This window comes from Phyllostomus hastatus, unplaced genomic scaffold (assembly GCF_019186645.2).
Source record: "Phyllostomus hastatus isolate PE091 unplaced genomic scaffold, TTU_PhHast_1.1 phas_contig_40, whole genome shotgun sequence".
Taxonomy (NCBI): Eukaryota; Metazoa; Chordata; class Mammalia; order Chiroptera; family Phyllostomidae; genus Phyllostomus; species Phyllostomus hastatus.
The window spans coordinates 31,483,900-31,508,367 of record NW_025333872.1 but is presented as its reverse complement, the minus strand read 5'-3'; the positions used below and the strand labels follow the sequence as shown (position 1 = coordinate 31,508,367).

At 39.3% G+C, this 24,468-nt stretch overlaps 1 protein-coding gene across 1 annotated transcript in view; it reads left to right on the top strand.

Annotated features, from left to right (window-relative positions):
- IMPG1 (interphotoreceptor matrix proteoglycan 1) overlaps positions 1-24,468 on the top strand; it is a 115,084-nt gene that overhangs the window by 40,934 nt on the left and 49,682 nt on the right. The window contains 5 exon segments of the mRNA XM_045843434.1: positions 3,270-3,328; positions 7,080-7,100; positions 8,470-8,717; positions 10,087-10,163; positions 11,027-11,105. Of these exon segments, the coding sequence (XP_045699390.1) occupies positions 3,270-3,328; positions 7,080-7,100; positions 8,470-8,717; positions 10,087-10,163; positions 11,027-11,105 (484 nt within the window).

The following is a 24,468-nucleotide window of genomic DNA, read 5'->3' as shown; positions in this document are numbered from 1 at the left end:
CCTCCTAAACAAAGCTGATTCTTAAATTCATCACAGACAGGCTCACAAAGAGGGCACAGACACAGCAGTAAATCCTGTCCGTCCACTGGAGCCACTGCCACAAGCATTCCTGGAGGACAGCACCCCCCCGCCCCTGGCGATGCACCCTACAGCCTATGCTAACAGCTGTGGCTTCTGTGGTAGCAGCTCTGTACTTGATTGATTGTCTTCGCATATATAACAGCATCTCTGGTACCCTGGACAAGAATGAGAGACAAGTCAGGACCTGAATCTTCTGCTCACTCTTAAACATTAAGTCCTAGGTGCAGTAACTGGATGGCATGACAAATGCCTTGCGACCCCAACAGTCACGGGAGGCCAGAGCAGGCCTGAAGCATGGGCACAGCTCTCTCCCACTGGTCCCCAGAATAAAGACCAGCTCTGCAGAACCTGATCTCTCTGTAGCTCATGGGGTGGTGGGGAGGAGCAGAGGCACAGAAACTCACTCCCCGGCCCCTTGCTGCTGACCCTATGGGGACCCTCACCTTGTCCTTCCCCACACTGAATCTTTCAAAAACAATTGGCTGGAAGCTTGCTCTGCGCTTGCCAGGTTCCACATAGTATGGCTACTGGGGAAGTAAAAGAAAATGGGGCTGTCAAGAGCTGATAATCCACTCAGAGAGATAGAGAATAGTAAATCAATAAAACAATATCGCTGACTCTCCCCCCACTGTATGTCAAGTACTTACTCATTATTCCTTACAGCAACCTTATGAGATAGGTGTTATTACCTCATTTTGGGTAAGGAGGCCAAGATTATTCAGAGAAATTAAGTAATAAACTCAAGGTCATACAACTAGAAAGTAGCAGAAGCAATACTCAAACTCAGGTTTATACATCTATCTCGCTATCACCCAAAAGCTGAGTTATCTTCATCACTGCAGTTACTATACACTCAGGGAACAAGACCTATATTAAAATGGATGCAAGAAAATATAATTTAGAAAGTAAATCAGTCTGCTGAGAAAAGAAATCCATGATACATGCCAAGCCCCAGTGTAAGCGATTTGGGGATTATCTGCACCTCACTGCTCTAGCCCTTGGCATAGATAATGTAGGTTGGCAGTAATTTCAGATGCACTGACAGTGCAGCGGCATGTTGATGAGTTCAGAGAACAAGACAGGCACCCAACTTGATCAAACAAAATGCACTGAGTCCCTATTATGTAAATAGCAGTTTGCTAGATACTGGGAAGTAAAGGTGAATAAGACATAATCCCTGAGCCCAAGTAGCATAATCCCTGTGAGGGAGACCACATGCACCTCGCAGACTGTTTTATGAAACATACAGCAATAAGTTCTAGACCAGTAGGGGGAAGAGAAAACTGAACCTGACTTTAGGGCCCTACAAACACTTTTCAACAGAGATGTTTGAGCTGGCTTTGAAAGATGGGCAGGGGAGGGGGGTGGGTAGCCAATGAGCAGAAAGTAGAAGTTGCATCTTGGACTAACAAGAAAAAAATTTATAGATGTTTGAAAGAAGTACATGTTGTATTTGGGGAGAGAAGGTGGTTAGTTTGATGTGACTTAAAGATACAATATGTTGGCCAAGGGGGTAAATGGCAGGAAGTGCAAATGGTAAGACACTTGGGGAGTGGAGAGGGTAGGTTGTCAAGGGTCTTAGATGCCATTCTAAAGTATTGGACTTCATTCAACAGGCAGTGCAGCACATCAAGGGATTTTTAGTGAAGAGCAGCAGATACAGAATGATTAACTTGGAAAAATACGGTAGTCAAGGGGACATCTCCCCAATTCCCCCCACCCTAACTCATCCAAAACGCATTTCTCTTCCACTCCTCCCACATACTCAGAAAACAATTTCAGTAAAATAGGAAGGCAGAGAGGGAGGATATGCTGGCCATGTGAATAAGAAGAATATGATGGGAACAAAAGGCATGTAGGATTCAAATGAACAGGACATAGGGACTGGATGTGAGGGGCACAGAGGGAAGGTGTCTCAGGAGGCTGGGCTCTCTGGTGTGGCAGGTGATGGGGGTCATAACCCTGACTGAGACAGAGCGCCCAGGAGGAAAGGTGGACTTGGGAGGAAGATAGTGACTTGGGTTTGGCATATTTAATTAGGGGCAAATATTGGGATATTCATGTAGAGAACTCAAAACTGTGTCTCAAGTGATCACTGGAGCCATGGGAGAAAATGAGATCCCCAGCAAGAGGCAGGGGGCAGTAGGCACAGGGAATGCAGGACAGGGCCAGGGTCACATCCCTGTTCACCTCTTCAGCCTCCCTCCCTTTCACCCTGCTTTCCCCCCTCCCCACTTCACTGCTAAACTACCACCTTTTCCTCTTGGGTTCGTTTGCCTCTTGTGCTTCTTACAAGTAAGTTGGATGGGCAGTGCCTGTCCATCTACATGGCAGTGTGTCCCGAGAGCCCAGCACAGAGGCCATGGAAGGACTTACTAAATGAATAGAAGAGTGAGTGAGATAAAGGGGCTGAGGACACAAACTCGCAGAATCCATACAGTGAAGACAGGAATAGGATACAGACTGAGAGAGTGGTCAGACAAATGGAGGGAGGACCAGAAAAAAAGGCAGGGAAAGCATGAAGAAAGAAATAAAAAATGTCCTTGGATTTGAAGAGAGCCAAGAGACAATGGCCTGGAGAGAACCATCCTTCCTTGGGAAGTCTAGGGGCAGAAGCCAGACTATAATGGGATGGGAAGTAATTGAGGATAACAGTTGTGAAATATTCTGATAAAATGCCTTGTTAGCAAGGTAAAATTAAGTAAAATTTATTGTAAAGTTTACATAAATCTAAGAGCCAATGTAATCTATTAGATTAGAATCTTCTTCTAACATTTTATTTAGGCACAGCAGCTATTTTGACTTTAATAATTCCTTTAACACTATAGATATTTCCAAATCATGTAATTCATTTCAGAAAATATTATAGCTACTCTTCATGTATAAATAAAAAACCCATAACCAAAAAACTTGTTCTAAGTACCATCTTAAAGTTATTTCATACTTTATGTAAAATAACCATTAAAGCAAATCAGAACTACCCAATTACAGATTTATAACCTTTAAATAAATAGCAAAACACTCTCCTCTAGGTTTCAGAAATAACTAAGAATAAACCTGGCCTCAATCACTGCATCTATTTTCTGTTTTTTTTCCCTAACTCATCAAAAGTATTTTGGCTCTTACAGTTAGATAAGATCCTACCCAGTTGAATCAAGAGTATTTCATAATTTTTTTTCTCTCTACAGATGCGAAAGGTATTTAAGAAACTTCCAGGATTCAAAGAAATTCATGTGTTAGGATTTGGGTAAGAGAATTGGACCCTTCTCAATTTTTACATTACTTTCTTTCCATCCTCTTTTAAAAATGATGTCATGCAGATTATAAAGCCCCTTTTCCCCCAATTATTTAGCTCTGCCAAATCCCAGAAGCAGAATACATCTCAGATAAGGGAATTGTTTCCTTAGAACATAACTCCAGGTGATTTCTGAAGGGCACCACAGGGGCTGTATGCCGTCCTCCCTGCAGGGTCAGGAGCACAGCGCTCTCACAGAGTTCATCGCTGTCCTTGGCCGTGTTATTAGCAAACCTCTTTAAAAAATACCTCAGCATAAATAAATAAAAACATGAGCAATTAGTTAGTTACCTTGGTGTCTGATTGCCTAGTTTCCTGTCAATGCTAAATGTCTTCATTGCTTAGGTAAGTCAAGTTGACCCTAAAGAGCCAGGTGTAACTACAGGGTTGAGGGGTGGGAGGAGTGGGGTGGACAGAGGCAATGATATCAAACCATAGTAATATGTTACCACAGAACAGCTATTGAATGAAAATTTGAAAAAAAGAAATGAAACAATCAAACAGTGCCACACTACAGCAGGGTTTGACCATGTTTTCTTAGCAGGTCTATATCCTCCAGCATCTCAACATTCTAATAATGTACATTCATAATTTTGGCAATAATTTTTGCATCTTTAAGTTCTCATTATTCAAATCATCTGCAAGTAGGATCATAATATATTTTTCAATGCTCTATGGGGTAGGCATCGGCCCTGGTATGACAGAGTGAGATCCCTCACCCCGAGGGGGTTTTGTCCAGCGGCTGAAGCGGGAGTCCTTCCCGGGCTTTTGCTGTCTGGCGTCTGGCGGCAGAAAGGCACGCAGAGCCAGGGCTCCACCCTCGCAGAGGTCGCTTCCCGGGGGGTTGGGGAACGCCCAGTTTACTTTTCTTGAAGCTACCAGGCCTCTTTGATTTGTATAATTCTGGAGAAAGGAAACATGGGAAAGTGAAAGTTATAGAAGATGAAACCCTTAATATTAACCAAAACAGACTCATTTTTCTTTGTTTCAAGATGCTGCTCCACAGTATTTCATGTGAAATCAGATGGATTAGAGAGAAATAAAAGATGATAGGAGAATATTCTGCACAGATGGCAAGGTCTTCTGGATAAACCACTGCAGCTAAAGAACAAATTGTTCATTTAAAGCTGAAGGAAATGATAGGAACAGGGTTTTTTGGTGAATGTTCAATTGCTCATTATTCCCTCCTTTCAAACAAATGGGAAACGAAAACTAAAAAATACATATTACAGAAGAAAATTAAAATGTTAGGTTGATTAAATCTTCTAAGGTAAAAATTTCAAAGATATATCTCTTGAAGCTGCAATTTTTTTTCATGTGTTTATCTCTGCAAGAATTTGTTCTTATTTCTGCCAAGGATGCTTTAAAGTAAATTTGATTACATTTTCACAATGACTTCTATTATGTAATAAACAATTTAGTCTCCCCAAAAAATGTGACCCAAATACAATAAATGATATGCTATATCACAAACTTTTAATCGTTAAGAACAATGCTGAGAATATTGCAAAGCAAGCTCACTATAAAGGAAATTGTTTTCTCATAAGGCAGACTCCACAAAAGACCTAAAATCTTATGTGTCTCCTGGTACTGCCTTTTTCTCAGCTCATTTGTATAACACCTGATCTACAATTTAATAAGTACTTTTATATCAGTGACCTCATTTGACTCTCTCAACACAACTGGAAAGTAGTTAGGACATCTATTATTAATACAGTTATAAGGATGATCAGTGAAAGATTCAATTTAAATATTTCTTTATCTCTTAAAATACATTATGGGAAACTATTAACAATCATTCAATCTAGGTGGAGGGTATACTCCCTCAAAGACTTGTACACAAATGTCCACAGCAGCTTTATTTTTAATATCCAAGAATGGGAAATAACCCAAATGTCCATCAACAGAGCAATAAATAAACAAATTGTGGCATATTCTTACCATAAACTATTACTCAGCAAAGGAACTACTGGAATACACAACATGGATTTGCCTCAAAATAATTAAGTGAAAGATATCAGGCAAAAGGAAGTACACTATGATTTCACTTACATTTAACTCTTAAAAATGCAAACTAATCTATAGTGACAGAAAACAGATCGGTAGTGATGAGACAGGGAAGGGTGGGAGGGAAGGGTTACACAGGGGTGTGAGTGAGCCTTTGGGTGATGAAATGTGCTATCTTGATTGCCACAATTGTCTCACTTGTGTATAGTAGTGTCAAACTTAAAATTGTATGCCTTCAACATGTGATGTCTGTTTCATTATAATTATACTTCAATAAAGCAATTTTAACTTTTATTTATTGATTTTAGAGAGAGGAAAAGAGAGAGAGAGAGAGAAATAGAAAGAGAGAAACATTGATCTGTTATCTCACTTATATATGCATTCACTCGTTGATTCTTGCATATGCCCTGACTGAGGATCAAACCCACAACCTTAGCACATGGGAGGACATTCCAACCAACTGAGCTACCCATCCAGGGTCTCAATAAAGCAATTTTTAAAAATGAGCAGGACTAGGATCTTGGCACAGGAAGCCTAGCCTCTCTCAGGAGTGTTATGGATTACAAACTATGGCTGAAAAGCAAACAAGAGGCCAGCCCTGGATCAACATCTGGTTAGTACAGAAGAAAGTCTCTCCCCTCAGATCATCCCAGTGAGATAGTTGAGATTCTGTCTTGTGTCCACAGAAGGAAAGTCATGGCAGAGTCCATTCAGTCATGTTCCGTCAAGGAGGAAAGTGAGATGAAAGCAACATGAAACCCCATCACTTGTAGGGTGTCTTTGTTGGCAACTCTCATCTGCAATGAATATAGCTTCTAAATTAAATTCATTCATATATATCCAGAAAATTCCAAAATGTATTTGTCAGTGTGGTGACAAAATGGCCTGTTTTCCAGGCATGAGCTGGCAGTGGTGTGGCCAACTAAGCGCAGGCCGAGGTTAGGCGGGCCGAGGTTAGGTGGGCCGAGGTCAGGCGGGCCAGGATCTGAATCCTGGCTCTGCAGCTTGCCAACTGACAGCACTCCCTCTCTCTGCCTTCTCTCTCCTCTGTGAAATGGGGACTGATTGTGCTGTTGAAGAGGTTAAATGAGGATGCCTGTGAACTGCCTGACGCAGACCACCTACTCTGTTAACAGGTGTTTATTTTTCTTGCAATCAATTCCTGGTGAATTGTACCATTCTCTCAAGGCTTACTGATTACAGCAATTCAAAAAATAACCAGTCAACAAAACAACAGCCCCAGCATCCAGCCTCAGATATATTACCCTCAGAATTTAATCATTTAATGCTATTAACAGGCAAGAAATTCACTCATAAAATATGTTTTAAAAACTTCCTGGCACTAGCACAACCCAAAATGTTAGATGTAGAGGATGTATTTGCTGTTTCTTTAGGACGAATATGAGGAACTCAAAAAGTTTAAGACTAAAAGTACAGATAACCTTTGAACTAAAGTTGAAATTTTAATGAGAAACATCATATAATTATGTTTACTTTCTGAGACTTATATAGCTCTTAAAATTTCCATCCAAATTCTGATGATAGTTTGTATGTTTCCATCAAAGTTCTGGGCAAATATGAAAGATAATGGAAAGAATTTTTTTTTGGTATATGAAGTAATACATTGAATGTCTCAATAAACTTCATAAAAATTCTTTCTTCCTTGCATGTTACCATTGTGCATGATGAAAAGAAGACCCAAGAAGGAAAGAGATGGGTAATTTGGACTTTTCTTTTAACATTTTAAAATATAGTGTATTTTCCCCCATAAATTTATATGCTGATCTTTTACAAATAATTTTTACATATAAAGTCTGAGATAATGCAACAAACTTTTAATGGTTTCCTATTTAAGTGGAAATAACTACCCTATTATTTAGTAGTACGGAAAAAACTCTGGGTCGAAATCACTGCCTGAGATAAATAGATAAACAATGATTTGTTCTGCAGAAGAGTATCTATAAAACTCAAAATCTAACTAGAAAAACATAAAAGCACATAGCTGTGATGCAAGAATGCTTTCACAAAAACGTCATTTATGATGGGAAGTTGTCTGCCTGAATGTATACTCATACATGCAGCCAACCTGTCTTGGTTAAAGCAGAAAAACTAATTTGTTTCTTGGTTTCAAGGTTAATTTGACTTGGGAAACGGCAGACTGTACCTCAGAAAGCTCAGTAATAAGAATCCAGCTTTGATTTCTATAATTGACTAGAGAAACAATGAACTATAAACTTTGATTGTACAGCCCAAAGAACTGCCAAGGACACACATCATTGGTTCCTGTGGACTTTGAAGCACTTTGCATCCCTCTGTATGGATTCAATGGCATACACAAGAAAGTAAAACCTGATCCTAGAAGACATAGCTGCAGAGAATTCTATTGTGTTTTATCATGCAAAAAGTCATTGAGTCATTAATTATGATAATGAATAATGTTAATCATATGTTCCTTCCCTTTCTCTTTTATCACCCCTTCCAAGATGTTATTTTTAAAGCAGCTTGGTAAAAATATTGTTATGTTTAATTTAGGGATTTTTTTAAATTTAAAAATACTTCTTGAAAAAGCAGAAGAGAAATAGCCCTAAGAACTGAAGCTTTGAACTGGTAACAACATGAACACACTACTGTGGCCTCACTGCTATGTCCTACATTGCTACTTCACAAACTATTTTAAAGGGAGCTATTTGTAGAAAACAGGACGGTTCATCCTTCTTGCTGATAGGCACTGCATGACTTTACATATAAGGCAATCAAAAACACTGGTCAATAACAGCAACTCTTGACAATTAACACTTTTTCACAAAAACCTAAAGTAAAAATCTAAAGTCACTTGACTCAGTTAGTAGTGCCTCTTCAAGGCAAACTTAACTCCCCTCCTGACATTCTGTTTCAGAACTAAAATATACATCTATTCTTAGTCACATTTCAAATTTTTGATGAACATTGCAATTTTGAAGTGGGACATTCTTTGCCCATCAGGAAAGAGGTTGAAGCTGTCCTGCAGCTTTGTAACATCATAGTAACTCTCTTTCCAAGGCACATTAACAGTGGCTCTGAGTATGATGTGTCCTCTGCTTCTGCAGTTCCAGCTCCATAGAGATGTGACTTATGGCCACCTTTACGAGAGACAGTGCAGAAGCAAAAAGTCCTGCAAGTGACCTGCTGTTTTCTGATTCTAACAAAATTGAAAGTGAAAGAGTCCTTCATGGGATGATGGAGGAGGACAAGCAACCACAAACCTACCTCACAGCTTTAGACCTCAAAAAGCTGATCAGCAGAGCACTACAGGAAGACAAATCTTTACATCTGGGCACAGTTCAGTTTACTGATGGTCAGTTGGTAACTTCATAGTTCTGGGTTTATCCTCATTCTAAAAGACAGACTATAAGTTGTGAATGCCTCATGGTCACTGTCATTTTAATTGGGCCTTGTAGAGGCAATCATTGCTGTGACAGGTACATCATGGATAGTATCATTTCTGTCTTTCCTCAATCCAACCTGTATGTCATTTGATGAACCTTTATGACAACTTTGCACCAAGAATAGCTCTAGCAGAAGCCAAGAATTTCAGTTAAGTCCAGCTGAACCACAGTTATGCAGTAAAACCCAGGAAAAGAGAACTCCTGGGCGATTTTCTTCCCCTGGCAAAACCCAGATTCCCTAGTCTAGTAAATTGGTCAAGTCTCAAAAAGAAAGAGATGGCACATTCAAATTACAATAATTTAAGACAAGTTTGATAAAGAGACTATTTATAAAGGTTTCCATAATGCCTGAAGAAAGAGGACAGTTCCCTGGGGCTAGCAGCAGCAAGATCCCATCACTGCTCTAGGCCTGAAGGGTTGCCTAAAACACCAAGCCATCCCAAAGACAGGCTAGCAATCACTGATATAGTCCATACAAGTCAACTTCCTGGGGCAGAAAGCAGTGGGGAGAGAAGAGGAGAGTGGATCTAAAGAAGTCAACGAGATAATCAGGCACATTCAAAATCTTCAGTGGATGTCTAGAATGGAACTCCTTAGTAAGTCCAGTACTCCTGGCTAAATAGATGAACAACAGAAATGGCAATTTAGTATGACATGGCATGAAACTGACATTCTCTGCCAGTTCTGTCTCTCTGGTTTAGATGGTCAAATTTGACACTGAGAAACTCCACAAAGATCTCTTGGTACTGTATGCAGCAGGGCAACAGAATCTACTGGGCAAGAAAAGGTGAACTTCAGACTCATCTCAGAGACCCTCTGGTACTCTGGGTTCATCTTCTTGTTGAACTCCCTGGGGTGTTCTGAGAATCAGGCTTTGAGTTGAAAGGAGGACTCTGCAAATGATTCCGAGTTCCAGTGTTTATCCCAGCTGTTTCCTTCTATGTCAGCTCAGTAGTTTTTCATCCTTACTAGCTTTGCCAATCAGCCTGTCTACTTAGTCCAAATCTGTACAGTAAAACTAAACACCCTAAAAACCCACCTTAATTACTGTTCTCATCACATAAACATGCAAGATACATGCCTTGCATCTGTCTTTCAATTTACCGTTCAGATCAATGACTATTAGCTTATGTGACACTGACTTCTTAATGTCTGTTACACCACTCCTTAAGAACTTATTATTGCTACATTTTCAGCCCTAACTGCTTTCCTGTCCCAAGCACAAAAGAAAAAGGGAAAATAAAGAAACACCCAAACCTTGTGATTTTTCATCCACAGAAATTGTTGGGTCATCGCCTGGCTCTGATCCCAGTGCCCAGTCAATGATGCCTGCTCTCTTGGCTGATATCACAAAGGTGAGTTTGTTGTTCTTTTGTTCCTCAAATAAAAACAAAGCCTCAAAAAACTTCCACCAAAAAAACAACTTAAAGACTGAACAGAGCAAACTCTCCTCTACAGCACTAGTTACTGCTTTTTACAGGCAGACTTGTTTACCCGCTTTCAGTGTCAGTATTCGTCAAATATAAAATAACTTGCATTTCAAATATCCTAAAATTCAAAGTTTCCTTACATGTAGTCAGATCTTTGTTTCAATTAAAGATTTTCTCTGTTTTTGATAAAATAAAAACATGTTCATGGACTGAAAGGAAACTTAATGCAGAATATATTATTTAAATTTGACTTCCAAAAGTAAATATAAACATAAACATAATTTGTAAGTTCATTCTTAAGTATTAATGTCTTATCTATATATTCGGGGGTCTCATAAGTATAATATCTTACAAAGTAAAAATAATAAATTTAGTGACAGATTTTATATTTCATTCCAAGTTATGTTCATCTAATTTATGCCAAAAGTTGTCACTGGGGTATTCATAAATGGAAGTGCCAACTAAGCTCTATTTCCTTTGTAAATAAACATTCATAAATTCAAACATGATTGATGTAATTCAAAGTATTTCTATTATGAGTTAACCCTGCACAGACAGACTCAATTAGCCAAGGAGCCAATAGCTGGTATTTTACCACTATATCAATGCATGCATTCTGTTCAGGACACATTTCTCTACCAGAACCTATATCAAAATCCATAGTAGATTCAAATTAACTAAAACGATATGCTTAAATGTAAATGAAAAGAAAAATATATGTTACAGCCCTTCTCATACACAGAAAAATGACACTTCTCAACATCTGTCTTTCTGTGTTCATTCTTTAGGATGCTACTTTGAGTCCAGAACTTCCTCTTGGTCAGCCCAGGCTTGGTACAGTGGACAGAGAAGGACACAGTTTACCTGGTGAGTTTTTTCTTCCCTCAAAGTCTATGCTAGATAACAACATCCTCTCAAGGAAACAACTTATGACACTCCTCAAAGACCAGTCCTCCTTTACCCAGGAGAAGGTTTTCTCACACCAGCATTGCCAACAGAAAACAGTCCACTGAACCACTCTCTTCTGAAGAGGAGTACACTCTCTGTGTCCTTCCCTCAGCTCCGGTCCCCAGGGTCACAGAGAGCACTCACAGCCCCTCCTGGTGGACCTGAGAAAGAAGCTCCAATGAAAGGAGCTCCAACCGCTGCCCACATAGAACATCCATCTCTACTGGGCTTCCAAGCTGAGAGCGCACCAGGACAAGGGAGGTCGTAAGGCCCACATCCACAATGAGGGACTATGGCAACAGGGGATTAGGCCTTTACAGTCAGTTGATGTGTTCCCATCTGCCATGTACTGGCTGGCCACTCATTGATACTGCCTGTGTTTCCATGTGTGTTCCGTTAGTATTAATTAGGTCATGTATAATCGATCGATAACGGTGCCAGTGAACATAGAAGTCCTCCTGGTTTACTTTTGAATTTCCAAAAAATGTTTATTTTAAGGCAATAGGGTCAAACAGTCTTATTATTAAAGAGAAATCTTTGGTAATATATGAAGATCTTACCAAAAAAATACTGAAAATTCTGAAAAAGAGTCTATTTAGTACAAGTAGCTGATTTAGTGGCTTCAAGAACTCCTTTGGTTTCCATCCCCTATGACTCTCTGGTGAAACTATTAGTAAAACTGTCTTTAAGGAAACATGAACCCCAGGATACAAGGTGGATGAGGATACATTGTGATTCTAAGTGCAAATGCCAGTGGAGACTTTTTATGGCTGATGTTTTTAATAGAATTGTTACTGCTTTACTTAGGGTCCTTCCTTTAAAATTCAACAGGTTTTGAGTGGTCCATCTCAATCCTAGTTTCCTCATAAACTCTGTGCACAATTGGTATGAAATTTTATGGAATACTAGGTTTTTCACAAAAACATATAAGGCATGTTAGCAGAGCCACTTATAACGATTATATTTGGCTTACATGATTACCAGTGAATAAATGTTAACCAACATGTATTACAAACCAACCCTGAAGTTAGCGGCTTAAAACAACAATAATTTATTTTTTCCATAAATCAGAAAATTGGACAAGGATCAATGGGGACAGCTCTTCTCTGCCCCATGTCATGTAAGCTAGAGTATCTCAACTGATGTTAAAGATCTTTTTCCAAGACAGTCCACTTACGTGGCTGTCAAATCAGTGCTCAACCAGAGCTCTTAGCTGGCATGTCATTTCTGTGCTATTTAGGCCTCTCCAAGGCCTTCCTCAGGGCACGACAGCTGGATGCAGGGAGTCAGGACTGCCAGAGACAGACAGTGGAAGGGCCAAGAAACAGGGTCACTTCCTTACTTTCTAATGGTGAGGTGGCCATGGAGGCAACGTGGGGTTCAAAAGGAGAGAACAGAGAATTTACCTCTTGCTGGGAGAGGTATCAAAGAAATTATGGTCACTTATTATCAATCACAGTCTACATCAACCACTATTTTGACTTTTAAATCATAATAGTTAGTTGAATAAAACAAAACTAATCTTTTGGTGTAATGATTGATATTAAATACTCACTGGATATCATAATGATATATTATAAAACATTATTATAAGATCAGCATTTCAGGCAGATTAATAAAAATAATAGCATAACTATGATGAAAGTATTCTTGTATTTTCAAAATTGCTTTACTGTTCTGATTTTATTTATCCATTCCTTCCTGAATATACCATAGATACAATCCAGTCAAACATGTTTCACAGATAAGAAAACCAGGTGTAGACACGAAGTGCCTTATCCAGGCCACACTACAGCTGTTTGCAAACCAGGACCACCATTCACGTTTCCTCCACTTATTATACTCTGTTTCACTTAAGTAGCTGCATCATTAAAAGGTATATATTCCCTCAAACTTGCTTTGCCCTCAAACCCAGCCTCTTCTTTCTCTATTTCATTATCCTGTCTTTTTTTTTTTATAGCCTAGTCTTCTGGGTCTTTACCATCTTACCTCCTAATCACCACAAGGTTTCACTTCTAATCACAGATTACAGAGACCCAATTTTTACAAATGGCTTCCTAATTAATCAATTTAACAACCTCATTTCCATCTGTATTTTACTTGATCTTTCTGGTGTGTAGCTCTTGTTAACCACTCCCTTCTTGACACTCTTCAATTTAGTTCTCATAAAATGACTTCTTCTTGGTTCTTCCATTCTCTGACTGCTCCTCCTTAATCTCCTGCCCTGGGACTTGTCACTAGGTTTTTAAAAATAATTTGTTTATTAAAATCTTACCTCATTTCAAAATAAAAATTGTGATGATTTATATGCATGCATAATATACAATAAGATCTTTTATTTTTAAGAATTCAAAGAAAATAGCCCTGGTCAGTGTGGCTCAGTTGATTGGGCATCATTCTGCAAACCAAAAGCTCTCAGGTTTGATTCCTAGTCAGAGCACATGCCTGGGTTGAAGGTTCGATCCCTGGTTGAGGCAACCAATCGATGCTTCTCTCCTTCTCTTTGCCCCACCTTCCCCTCTCTCTAGAATCAATAAAAGAAAAAAATTGTTTTTACACTATTATTTATTTATTTTTAGAGAGCTGGGAAGGGAGAGAAAAAGAGAGGGAGAGAAACATCAATGTGTGAAATACATTGACTGGTTTCCTCTCACACACACGCCCAACTGGGGACTTGGCCCACAACCCAGGTATGTGCCCTGACCAGGAATGGAACTGGCAACCCTTTGGTTCTCAGGCTGATGTTCAACCCACTGAGCCACATCATCCAGGGCAAAAAAGGAAAATTATTTTAAAGACTTGAAAGAAAATGGGGGGTGGTGGGCTGAGGTGGGAGTAAAAGACAGAAAACTATACTCGAACAACAATTAACATTTTTTAAAAATGTTAAAAAAAGAAAATGGAAGAAAAAAAGAACAAAAATAAGTTAGATGACTTAAAGTAATGAAAAAGTTTTAGAGCTACATATAGATGGTAATTGTGAAACACTGTGAATTTACTACCTTACAATTACTCAATAGGTGACTTTAAAATGGCTAATTTTATGTTATGTTTCATCTCGATACGTCTTTGTAAAAATCAGATAGCTCGGTAGGGAAACTCATGTACAAAATAACCATAAAGCTCTTTAAATTTGCTTTAGGTGGTTCATGAATTTGGCTTTGAGCTTCTTAGCAGACTGTGCAGTGAGGAAAATAGGAGTCGTGTAATTTAGAATCTGCATGCTTTCAATGGGGTAATTTCATAGGAGAAAGAATTCTCCTGTGAGTCCTCATATGGAGGAGAGTCTGGGTTATGGTGAACCATGTCCCTCCCGCCTGCATCAACCTCCCTACTGTAGAAAATCAGTGCCAGGTGTTTCCTCTAAGGCACTCACTAGAAATGCATAATGAACTCCAGAGCCCAGTTTAGAGCAGTTCTCCGAGGGGCTACGTTTTGGCAGTCCACCTTAATTCAAGGATTGATTTTAGAGTATCTAGAGGAATGAATGTGCTGCATAACCTCCAGTCAATGCTCTATAAATAAATATTGTATCTCATAACTGAGTTTTTGATTAGTATTGACCAAGAAGCACTGTATTTGCTGACATGAGCCTGGTGTGCAAATATTCTGTTGCCAATTAAAGGCAGATTCATACGCTTTCATAATCAGCCCAGCTGGGGTTAGAAATGAGATATTTTAGTGAAAAATGAAGACCCTAACTAGGAAAAATTTTTGATAAAAAGACCCTCCATTTATATACATGGAAATGGGAGAGGGGAGAGCACCATAGACAAGACTGAGCTTCCCTCCCATATACTCAGTCTGGGGCTTTCCCACGCACAGGGAGAGGACAGACAGGACTCCAAAGTTCTGCACCATGGAATCACTGAGATAATTTTAGCCTGGAAACTTTTTAAGGTTACTGTCACCAAACACCCACCAAGCCATTAAGAGCTCAGTAAAGTACTCACATAAATCTCTGAGCTTAAGTAGTTTAATGTAGTAGCTAATCCTCTGAGAAAAAGTACTTGTAAAATATGCCTCTAGAACACTAAATGAATTGGTACCTTGTACAGAATTCTGAGGTCTTCTATAATTAATATTTTAGGGAAGTTTGTCCCAAGCCATTCTTTCTTGCAGAGCCAGTTATCTATTAAAATTACTCCTATTTCATATAAATGAGAGTTATAAACATATAGGAGAAACTCAATATTCTGTCCTCCACATAACGTGCATCCAATTTGTTCAAAAATAGTATGAAATCATTAGGATAGAAATGTTTTGTTTTGTTTTGATTCAGTTTGGTTTGGTTTAGGTGTGTGTAGACAACAGCACATTTTTCTTTTTGCTCATTAGATGATCATCTGATGTATCAAAAGAGAAGCTCTTTAGTGTCCTTCCTCCCAAATTACAGACTTTTTCACTTGCTAGACATCCTGTTTAAGATGTCAGCCTTAAAGAATTGCAATATTTTAAGTGGAGAAGAAGCAAACCTTGGCAGAACTATTCTGCTGTCCAACATTGTTTTGTCTTTGATTTTCCTGTGTTAGTTTGGGTTCCCCAGAGAAATAGGACCCACAGATTTACACATATATAAAGAGATTTAAGATAGGGAATTGGTTCACATGGTTAGGGAGGCTGAGGCATCCCAAGATCTTCAGTCAGCAATCTGGAGACTCAGGAGAGCCCATTTTGTCCTTTCGAATTCAGTCCAAGTTCTAGTTCAAAGTCAGGAGAAGATCAAGTCCCAGCTCAAAGACAAAGTCAGACAAAGATTCCCAGTAAGACAAAGAGAGTGAATTTGCCCTTACTCATCCTTTTTTGTCCTATTTGGGCCTCCAACAGACTAGATGAGGACCATCCACACAGAGGAAGGCAATCTACTTGACTCAGTCTACCCATTCAAATGTTAATCTCATCCAGAAGCACCCCCACAGACATGCAAAGAATATTTAACCAAATGCCTAAGCACCCCATGACCCAGTCAAGTTGACACATAAAATTAGCCATCACATCTCTCATCTAGGGTACTATGTTAAATCATCACACTTTTCTGGCTTTTCTTAACCTCACCTCAGCCTTTGACTCCACTGAAAGGAATCGTTAAGATGAGCTAAATTGAATGAACTCAGTAGAGAGCCCAGCTGCTAATGCTGCCTGAGGTGAAGGACTCTGTCTCTATTCACTGCCATATTTTCAGTATCCAGGCAGATGCTTGGCACATACTAGATAGGCAGTTAATATATGTTGAATGAATTGAAAAAGTAAATGAGTGAACTTGTAATAATAACAACTCCATGAAAGTCACAGTTGATGGGAATAATTTGATTATTTCCCTTTTTGTTCTACCTACTAAGAAGCTCAGACAGAACCAATTAAATGGTCCAGAAATAGCAGTCAGCTATCTATTCTGGTCATACCACTTACCATTGCCAAAATATGTCATCCATATATTCACCTTTTTGTGCCTTTGCACAAATTATTTCTCTCATACCTATAATACTCTTTCATTCTTCTAGCCTGATAACCTCCTACTCATAACTTAAGTTCCAGTTCACAGGCCACCTCCTTTCTGAAGCTTTCCCCATCTGCTCCCCAAAAAGACATAATTACACCTCTTCCCTGACTATAACAAAAAGGTATAATACAGACCTCCACCCAACATTTACCACTCAGCATTGAAATTATTAGCATATATGTCTGAGATCCATTCAAGACTGAATTCCTGAAGTGAAAGAACATTTATTCCTCAAGGCACTGAGCACAATGTCTGGCATGTGCTTGGGGTTTTCTAACTACTTGTTACTGCTGTCAACTTTATGGGGCCCATCAGTGTTTTTGGTTTGGGACTGTAAACTCCTGGAGGAAATGCCACTCCCTGCATCACTCCTCATGCAGCTACAGAGATAGCCTCACGTGTAAGGTGATATTCCTCACCAGTAAATACTTTTGTCAATATAAAGAACTGTAACCAGCTCTAACATGTATGCCATATACTAACTACCACATTGACTAACGCATAGGCATGAAGTGAAAGCAATATGCAATAAGTCACTCCCCTAGCCAAAAAATGTTCTGACAAAGATATTATTTAAACTGCTCTACTTTAGGAAGAAAGGATAATATTAAGACTTGTAGAGATTTATGAGAAAATTTCAGCTGAATTTTAAGCCACTATTGTCAATATTTTTGCCTTTTTCCACTTGTACTTCAAAATCGAGGACTAAACAGTAAGTTTTCTAACAAGAATATGATGTTTATAAAAATTGTTCAGAGAGGTCCATGAAGAAAATGTCCTCTAAAGGCAGAAGGGATGGCCACTCAGCAAAGGCTCGCAATTCCACTCCATTCCTAGATACAATCCTTACATCGCTCAGAAAAAGATGAAAAGTGAATTGAAGTCCCTGTAACTCTCAAATTTGGAAATTCTAGGTTTAACAGATGTCAGATGAGATCATAATGTCCTTCAAACTTTAAGTTTGGGAAATTCAATGTCCTGCCCCATATTCTGGCAATCCCCAAGAAAATTTGTGTTCTAACTTTTTGCTCCGCATTGAACTGATATCCCTCCCTCTCCCTGCTGCACCTGCTGTTAAACCCTCACTCTCTCCAAACGCAGTGACCCTCGCCCCCCATTTCCCAGGCTCTTCCCAATTTCCTCTTTAAGATATGATCCAATTTTGTATGGAGGGTAATGGTTTGTTTAATCTCCTTCCGACATTTTACTGAACAGTGATCATGTATTTCTAAGATAAATTCTGCCACTTCTGCAAAAGCAAAAGCAGATAGAAGCAATTGTCATTAGAAATGGTATCTTTCCCTTCCTCCCACATTCACATCTTTACATGAACACACTCACACACATATTTAAATGACACTGTGTACCAAGCAGTTTTCAGTAACCGTTGGCAACAGCATCTCACCTTAATGTCATCAGTTCTCCTTTTTCCCTCCTTTCTCAAGTGAGCTCTCCTTTTCCTCCTTCCATACCACATTAGTTCATTCTCTGCTTTTATCTCCTATGGTACTAGTGCACATTGATTTCCCCAAGGGCTCCACGTCATTTCTCTGAACATCTTTAGGGGAGATTGGTCTGTCCTAGGTGAATTCCAGGGGCACAGGAGGCCACAGATCCAAGCAAACTCTTAATGTGCCCGTAAACCAGAGTAAAAGAGATTTCAACTGGTTCGCTTATTTAATAGTGGATCTCTGGGATGCTGTACCCATTCATTTGTTCATTCAACAATTGCTTATGTTGTGCTTATTAGGTACAGGGAATAAAATAGTGGACAAAGCAGATACACTTTATGACCATCATGGCTTAAGTCTTCTCCCAAACAGACCCTGAGACCATTACTTGATTTCAAGGAGTTTGTTTCAGAGGTGATCCCAGGAAACTCAGTAAAGCTATGGGGAACTGAAATAAGCAGAGGAAGGAAACCAGGACAACCAATTAGCCCTGTGACTGCTGGAGCTTATTAGTGGGTCAATGTTTCACAACCAATCTCAAAAAAAAAAATAGTGGGATATATATGCACACAGAAATTTATTATAAAATTTTGCTGATACAGAGGATACATAGCATACAAGTTACAAATAATAAAATATACATATTCTTTGTTATCAGTCCTATGAGGAAGCAAAAGCTAAAACTAGGGAAGGATGGTAAAGAGTATTTTGGGCAGAGGGGAGTGGCTGAAGCTGGCATAGTGAAGGAAAGTAAAGAAAGCCAGTGTAGCTAGAGCAAGTAGAGAGTAGAGAGTAGGAAGTAGAGAAAATTAGAAAACAATGAAGCACTAGGAACATAGAGCTCTATAAGCCCTGTTAAGAACCATTAAAGTTTCAAGCAAAGGAATGACATATCAAATTTGAGTTTAAATAGGTCTTCTGACTGCATTGTGGAGAATTAGCTAGAGGTAGGCAAATACAGGTAATCAATTAGAGGAGTCTTAACAGCAATCCTGGGCTAGAAATGGTGACAGCTTGGACTTGGATGATGGAGAGAGGGTTTGACAGAGGTGAATTTATTTGAGTAGTATGTAGGAGGTAAAACCATTATAGTATGAAGAATCCTGAGGCCATGAATGGGTTCATCAAGACACCCTGGCCTGATTAAAAAGCAGTATCTGTTACAGGCTCATTCATGGGAAGTGGTAATATCTGCACCTGCAGTGTCACCCTCAGCCAGTGAACTGGTTCTGGCCTTGCCTCTCAGATGTCCAAACACTGCTTTCCTGTTATCACCTTATGACCATGAGACTACTAAGCACATCCAAGGAAATGCCAGCCTTCGCTGGTTCTCAGATCCTTGACATGATCGCTTTTAATAGTTCCAACCATTTTTGTTGGCTCACATTTCCATAACTAGGAAGATTAAGTGTCCATTATTAGGGATGCTTTTTATTGATCCATCCAGTATTTTACAGAGAGGAGGACAGGTCGATAAATATAGGAAACTGTGCCACATAAACAGGAAAAGTATAATTATTCATAAGGACTCAATATTTCTCTTTATGACCTGCTTTATTTCCAAGATTACTTTAAGTCTATAGAGCTAGTAGCACTTATGAGCACTTGGCCCTCCTATACATCCCAATTTAGAGGTTCCATCCCAACAACAAGTAGCTTTTGTTTGGTTTGGGTTTTTAATCTTAGGTTTTTGGCATCTAGCTTATTTTTTACTTTTGGTTTAGCTTCTGCATTCTATCCCTTCTCATTTCTTGGGGTAGCCACTAACAGACTGCAGGAGTTGTATTTGTACCTTACTCCCTGTAGCTGAAATGCCAGCACCTCAGCAACACCAGAAAACCAGCACATGGCAGCCCTTGGCTCACGAGAAGTATGCTCCACACGGAGCAATGTAGTGCCCAGCCGTTGTCTGGATGCCACCATCTCAGTTCTGCTTCCTTTTGTACTTGGTGGAACTGAAGCAATTAGCATTAACCTCCTGAGCTCTAGTCCTTGGATCATGCCTTTGTGGAAAACCACTCTAATGACAAGGAGAAGGTCTCTGCATGAATAAATCCATAATGCATTTCAAAATCAAGCCATTATGACAATTTTAACAGAAATCTTTTTTTAAAGATTTTATTTATTTTTTATTTTTAGAGAGAGAAGGGAGGGAGAAAGAGAGAGAGAGAGAGAAACATCAGTGTGTGGTTGCTGGGGGCTATGGCCTGCAACACAGGCATGTGCCCTGGCTGGGAATCGAACCTGCAATGCTTTGGTTCACAGCCCGTGCTCAATCCACTGAGCTACACCAGTCAGGAGAATTTTAACAGAAATCTTAACTTAAAAACTTATCACTCAGTAATTACAGGCATAAAATTGAGAAAGTGTTTGGGGGAAAAACATAAGACAAAAGGAAGAAAGCTTAAGGCAACAGTGCATGGGGGAAATATGGGAGGAGATATATTGCCACTAAAAATGCAATCCCATCTCGAGGATACAAATGCACCATCACGTATGTCTGGGATGTTTCCAAGACCTAGATTTAGGGATAAATTAAAATTTCATGTTGGAGAACTCTTAATTATGATAAATGCCATAACTTTGGCATTGTTCAACAAGCAGAGAGAATGGTTCTGAGAAAAGAAAACGAAGTTCACACTTGACCACCATGCACTTTCCATCTATTTTCATTATTCAAGAGCTACACGAGTGAAATAGGAACAATGTAGATTTATGTATAAAATGTAAAGACTACTTTAAATTTTTTATGGAAATTAAACCCATGTATACAACTGTTTAGGTCAGAGGAGAGGAAAATCAGTGAGAAGCAGAGGCACCAAAGAAGGCATTCATGGAGATTCAAGCAGGCCCCCTAGGTGTCCCAGACTTGGCTGAAGAGAAGGGAAGTGACCGTCCTGGTAGAACAAGTTTCTTGAGCAAAGAGGCAGAGGTGGAGTGAGATTCAGAGCCCTCACTCATGTCCTCCCACCCTCCTTTTCTCCTCTCTTCCTTTGAAAAACCAGTACAAGTCAGAGAATAGGGACTTTTAAATAGGCACTTGGTAAGGCCCCAATTAAGTGGTTGGAACTTTACATAGAGGTGAGTTGAATTTTATATAAGGTAAGTTAAAATAAATGTTCAGTATATGTAATAGAATTCTCTAGGAAACAGTACCAATATGGGTGTGCGTGTATTCGTGTGAGTGTGTATAGAGAGAGGGGGCTCTTTTTTTCACGAACTGGCTCATGCAATTGCAGAATCTGGAAAGTCCCAAATCTGCAGGGTGGGACAGCAAGCCATAGACTCGGGGAGAAGTTTGCTGCCAAGATTTTCATGTCCTCTGGGGGAGCCATTTTTTTTGTTGTTGCTTGTTTTTTTTTCTTTTTTTAATTAAGAACTTCAGTTGATTGGATGGGTCATATTCACATTATACAGGGTATTCTGCTTTACACAGAGTCTACTGATTTAAATGTTAACCTCATCTTTAAAATACCTTCACAGAAACATCTAAAATAATGTTTGACCAAGTACCTGGGTACTGTGTCTCAGCCAACTTTGACACATAAACTGAACCATCATAGTATGTCTTGAATGAGCTCAGCATAGTAGGTAAAAAAAACAGGGTGCTTTATACATTGAGTCAACAGAAATAAATGCAAGGGCAGGCAGAATCAGATCATAATACAACCATTTCAGTGGTGCAAAGAGAAAGCAGGGTTGCCTAATGGAATGCACTTAACCACAGTGTCACAGGTGTGTCTGTCATTAGTAACATAGGTAGTTAGTGTTTGTGGAATTGGAAGGAGATTGTGGTAGAAGGCACAGGAAATTGAATGAGACTAGAGAGAAAATAACCCAAAAGAAAGCCATGGGGAGAGAAGCACAAGAATAACATAAGCTAAGTGGTCAGAGTGGCATCTGACCCATTCCAGTCACTCACACCCACTGTTTGTCACTTCTCAAGTGCCTGGGACAGGATGTGTTCATAGCTATAAGGATTTCTGCCTCATGTACTCTTGTCTTGACCCACAGAATCTGGGTGGGAAGGCAAATGTTTCTGCCCTGCTTTTGCCCATTTTTACAGTGTGAGGCAATGGGTATGCAAATGGTGTGGTACCAGAGAGTAACCAGGACAGACAAAGCCACCTCTGAGACTAAGGGGAAGGAATGTCACCTTGTCTCTGTGGAGAAGCACAGTTTTGCAATATGATCAGCATTTTAATCAAAGAAAGTGACACCTTAGCAACCCTAAGGCAGAAATAGCAAAAGTACTTATAAATGAATCAGGAGACATGGATAGAAACTCTTATGAATAACTTCCTTCAGTTTTTAAGTTTTGAGAAGGTGAAACTGCATTTATAAAGGCATCAGTAGATTGTAAATTGCACACAGTGACCAGTTTATAGAAGGGGAGTCTACACAGGCAACAGGACAAACTTCTGTAACTGTCATGTACTTCTGCTCAAAGTGACCAGTCACATCATCCATCTGACCTTCAAAAATGTAAATGTTATGAAAATGGGATCTTCATCCTTAAATAGAGCCTATTAATCTCAGGGAGAATCTAACAGCTTTTTACCATTGAGTAAACCAAGTGATAAAGAGGATTTCCAGTTTCTTTTACTTCTATTTTTCTTGCTTGGCAATGAATGAGATAGAAAAATAACTCTCCATTGCTAGTTGGCAAGTATTCTGTATTGTCAGGTTAAGCAAAATCCTTGCCAGAGCCTGTATATTAGCTTCATGCTATTTGGAATGGTTAAACAACTGCTAATCCACAGGATTTTAATAAAATGTTCACTAAATATCATCCAAAGCCATCATTTACAAAACTTACCAAACTTCATTTACAGAGATGGAACAAGTTAAAACATTTGTAGAAAGGTAAACAAATATATCTATTTGTATTCATCTACTTGTTTTTGGTTTGTTTTGAATGAGCATATATTTAGACTCTTTTAAAAATTACCTCTTTAAATTCTCCTCCAGATTTTCATTCTGCAAGATGACAAATTACCATTGATTTGGGTCTTTATTGTGAGAGTTTGTAATAATTTTGGTCATGTTTTTCAGTTGTATATATATGTGACATTTCTGAATGATCTTTCAATGAATTTCTTCGACTTTGAAAGCCAGAGTGACTCAAGGGTACTAAACAAATTTTGTGCACCACTTTTTTTAAAGCATCCTTTGTATGTATAATTTAAGTAGAGGTAGTTAGACATGATGCTTCACAATATTCAAGAAACAGAGCGAGAAACACTACAGCTGGGAGAAGTTGGCAGTGGAGAGGGGGAAGGCCAGGAGAAGGAAAGTGAGATAGAAAGACTGCAAGTGAAATAGCTAAAAGGACCTTTTAATTGTGGGAAATATTTGTTTTAACCATGGGATATGGAGGACAACAAAAGAGAAGCTGAACAAGGATAGAAACCTTGAGGATAAAACAGCAGTGGAAGGTCCTTGGCAAAAACAAAAAATGAATCATCGATGCCGGAAATGTAGGGGCTTCCTGAAAAGGAAGTTGGGGCTGCAGCTTAAGCCTTTCCTGCTTAAAGAGATTAACATTTGATCAAGAACCAGGGGTTGGAAAGAGCAGGTACTAGCTCAGGGAAAGGAAAAAGGCAGATTTATCACTTAAGTTGGACAAAGCCACACTGCTCCTGTACTGTGTACCTGTAACTTGATAAGTTTCTTGAAAACCTTACTCATGATTCCTGCATTGCTCAAAGGGGCAGACTATTTTTAATGACTGCCTGTGGAAATGAGAGTGAGAATATCTATGCAAGACTCTAAGTCAGACTGACGTTCAGAAGGAAGACCCTCCCATCTTCCTTGAGGATGACAGGAAAGGAAGAGCCTGCAGGAGGCCCTGCTAATGGCCTGTAATATGTCCCAGTTGAGCCTTTTCACTCAATGCCTCTCTCAAATGGGTTTTTTCTTCTTAGGCAAAGAGGAAGTCAGGCATAATCAAAACAGAAATAAAACCCAGGAAATTAGCACTGCAATACCTAGGCTCTAACTGCCTTAATATTCATTTTGGCATGACATGAGTCAGCTGTGAGTGCCTGCATTCCTGGATTAAAAAAAAAGAAGGAAGGAAGGAAGGAAGGAAGGAAGGAAGGAAGGGAGGGAGGGAGGGAGGGAGGGAGGGAGGGAGGGAGGGAGGGAGGGAGGGAGGGAGGGAAGAGGAAAATGACTTAGAGAAAATTTTTCTGACATTTAATTCTTCATTAAAAGTCTCATTTCCAGAGCAGTTTAATCCATGCTTCATCATATACAAAAGATATAAAACATTATTTTCATAGGAATCATCCAAAGTCTTGTTGGTTTGTAGACTTTTTTTGTTGCT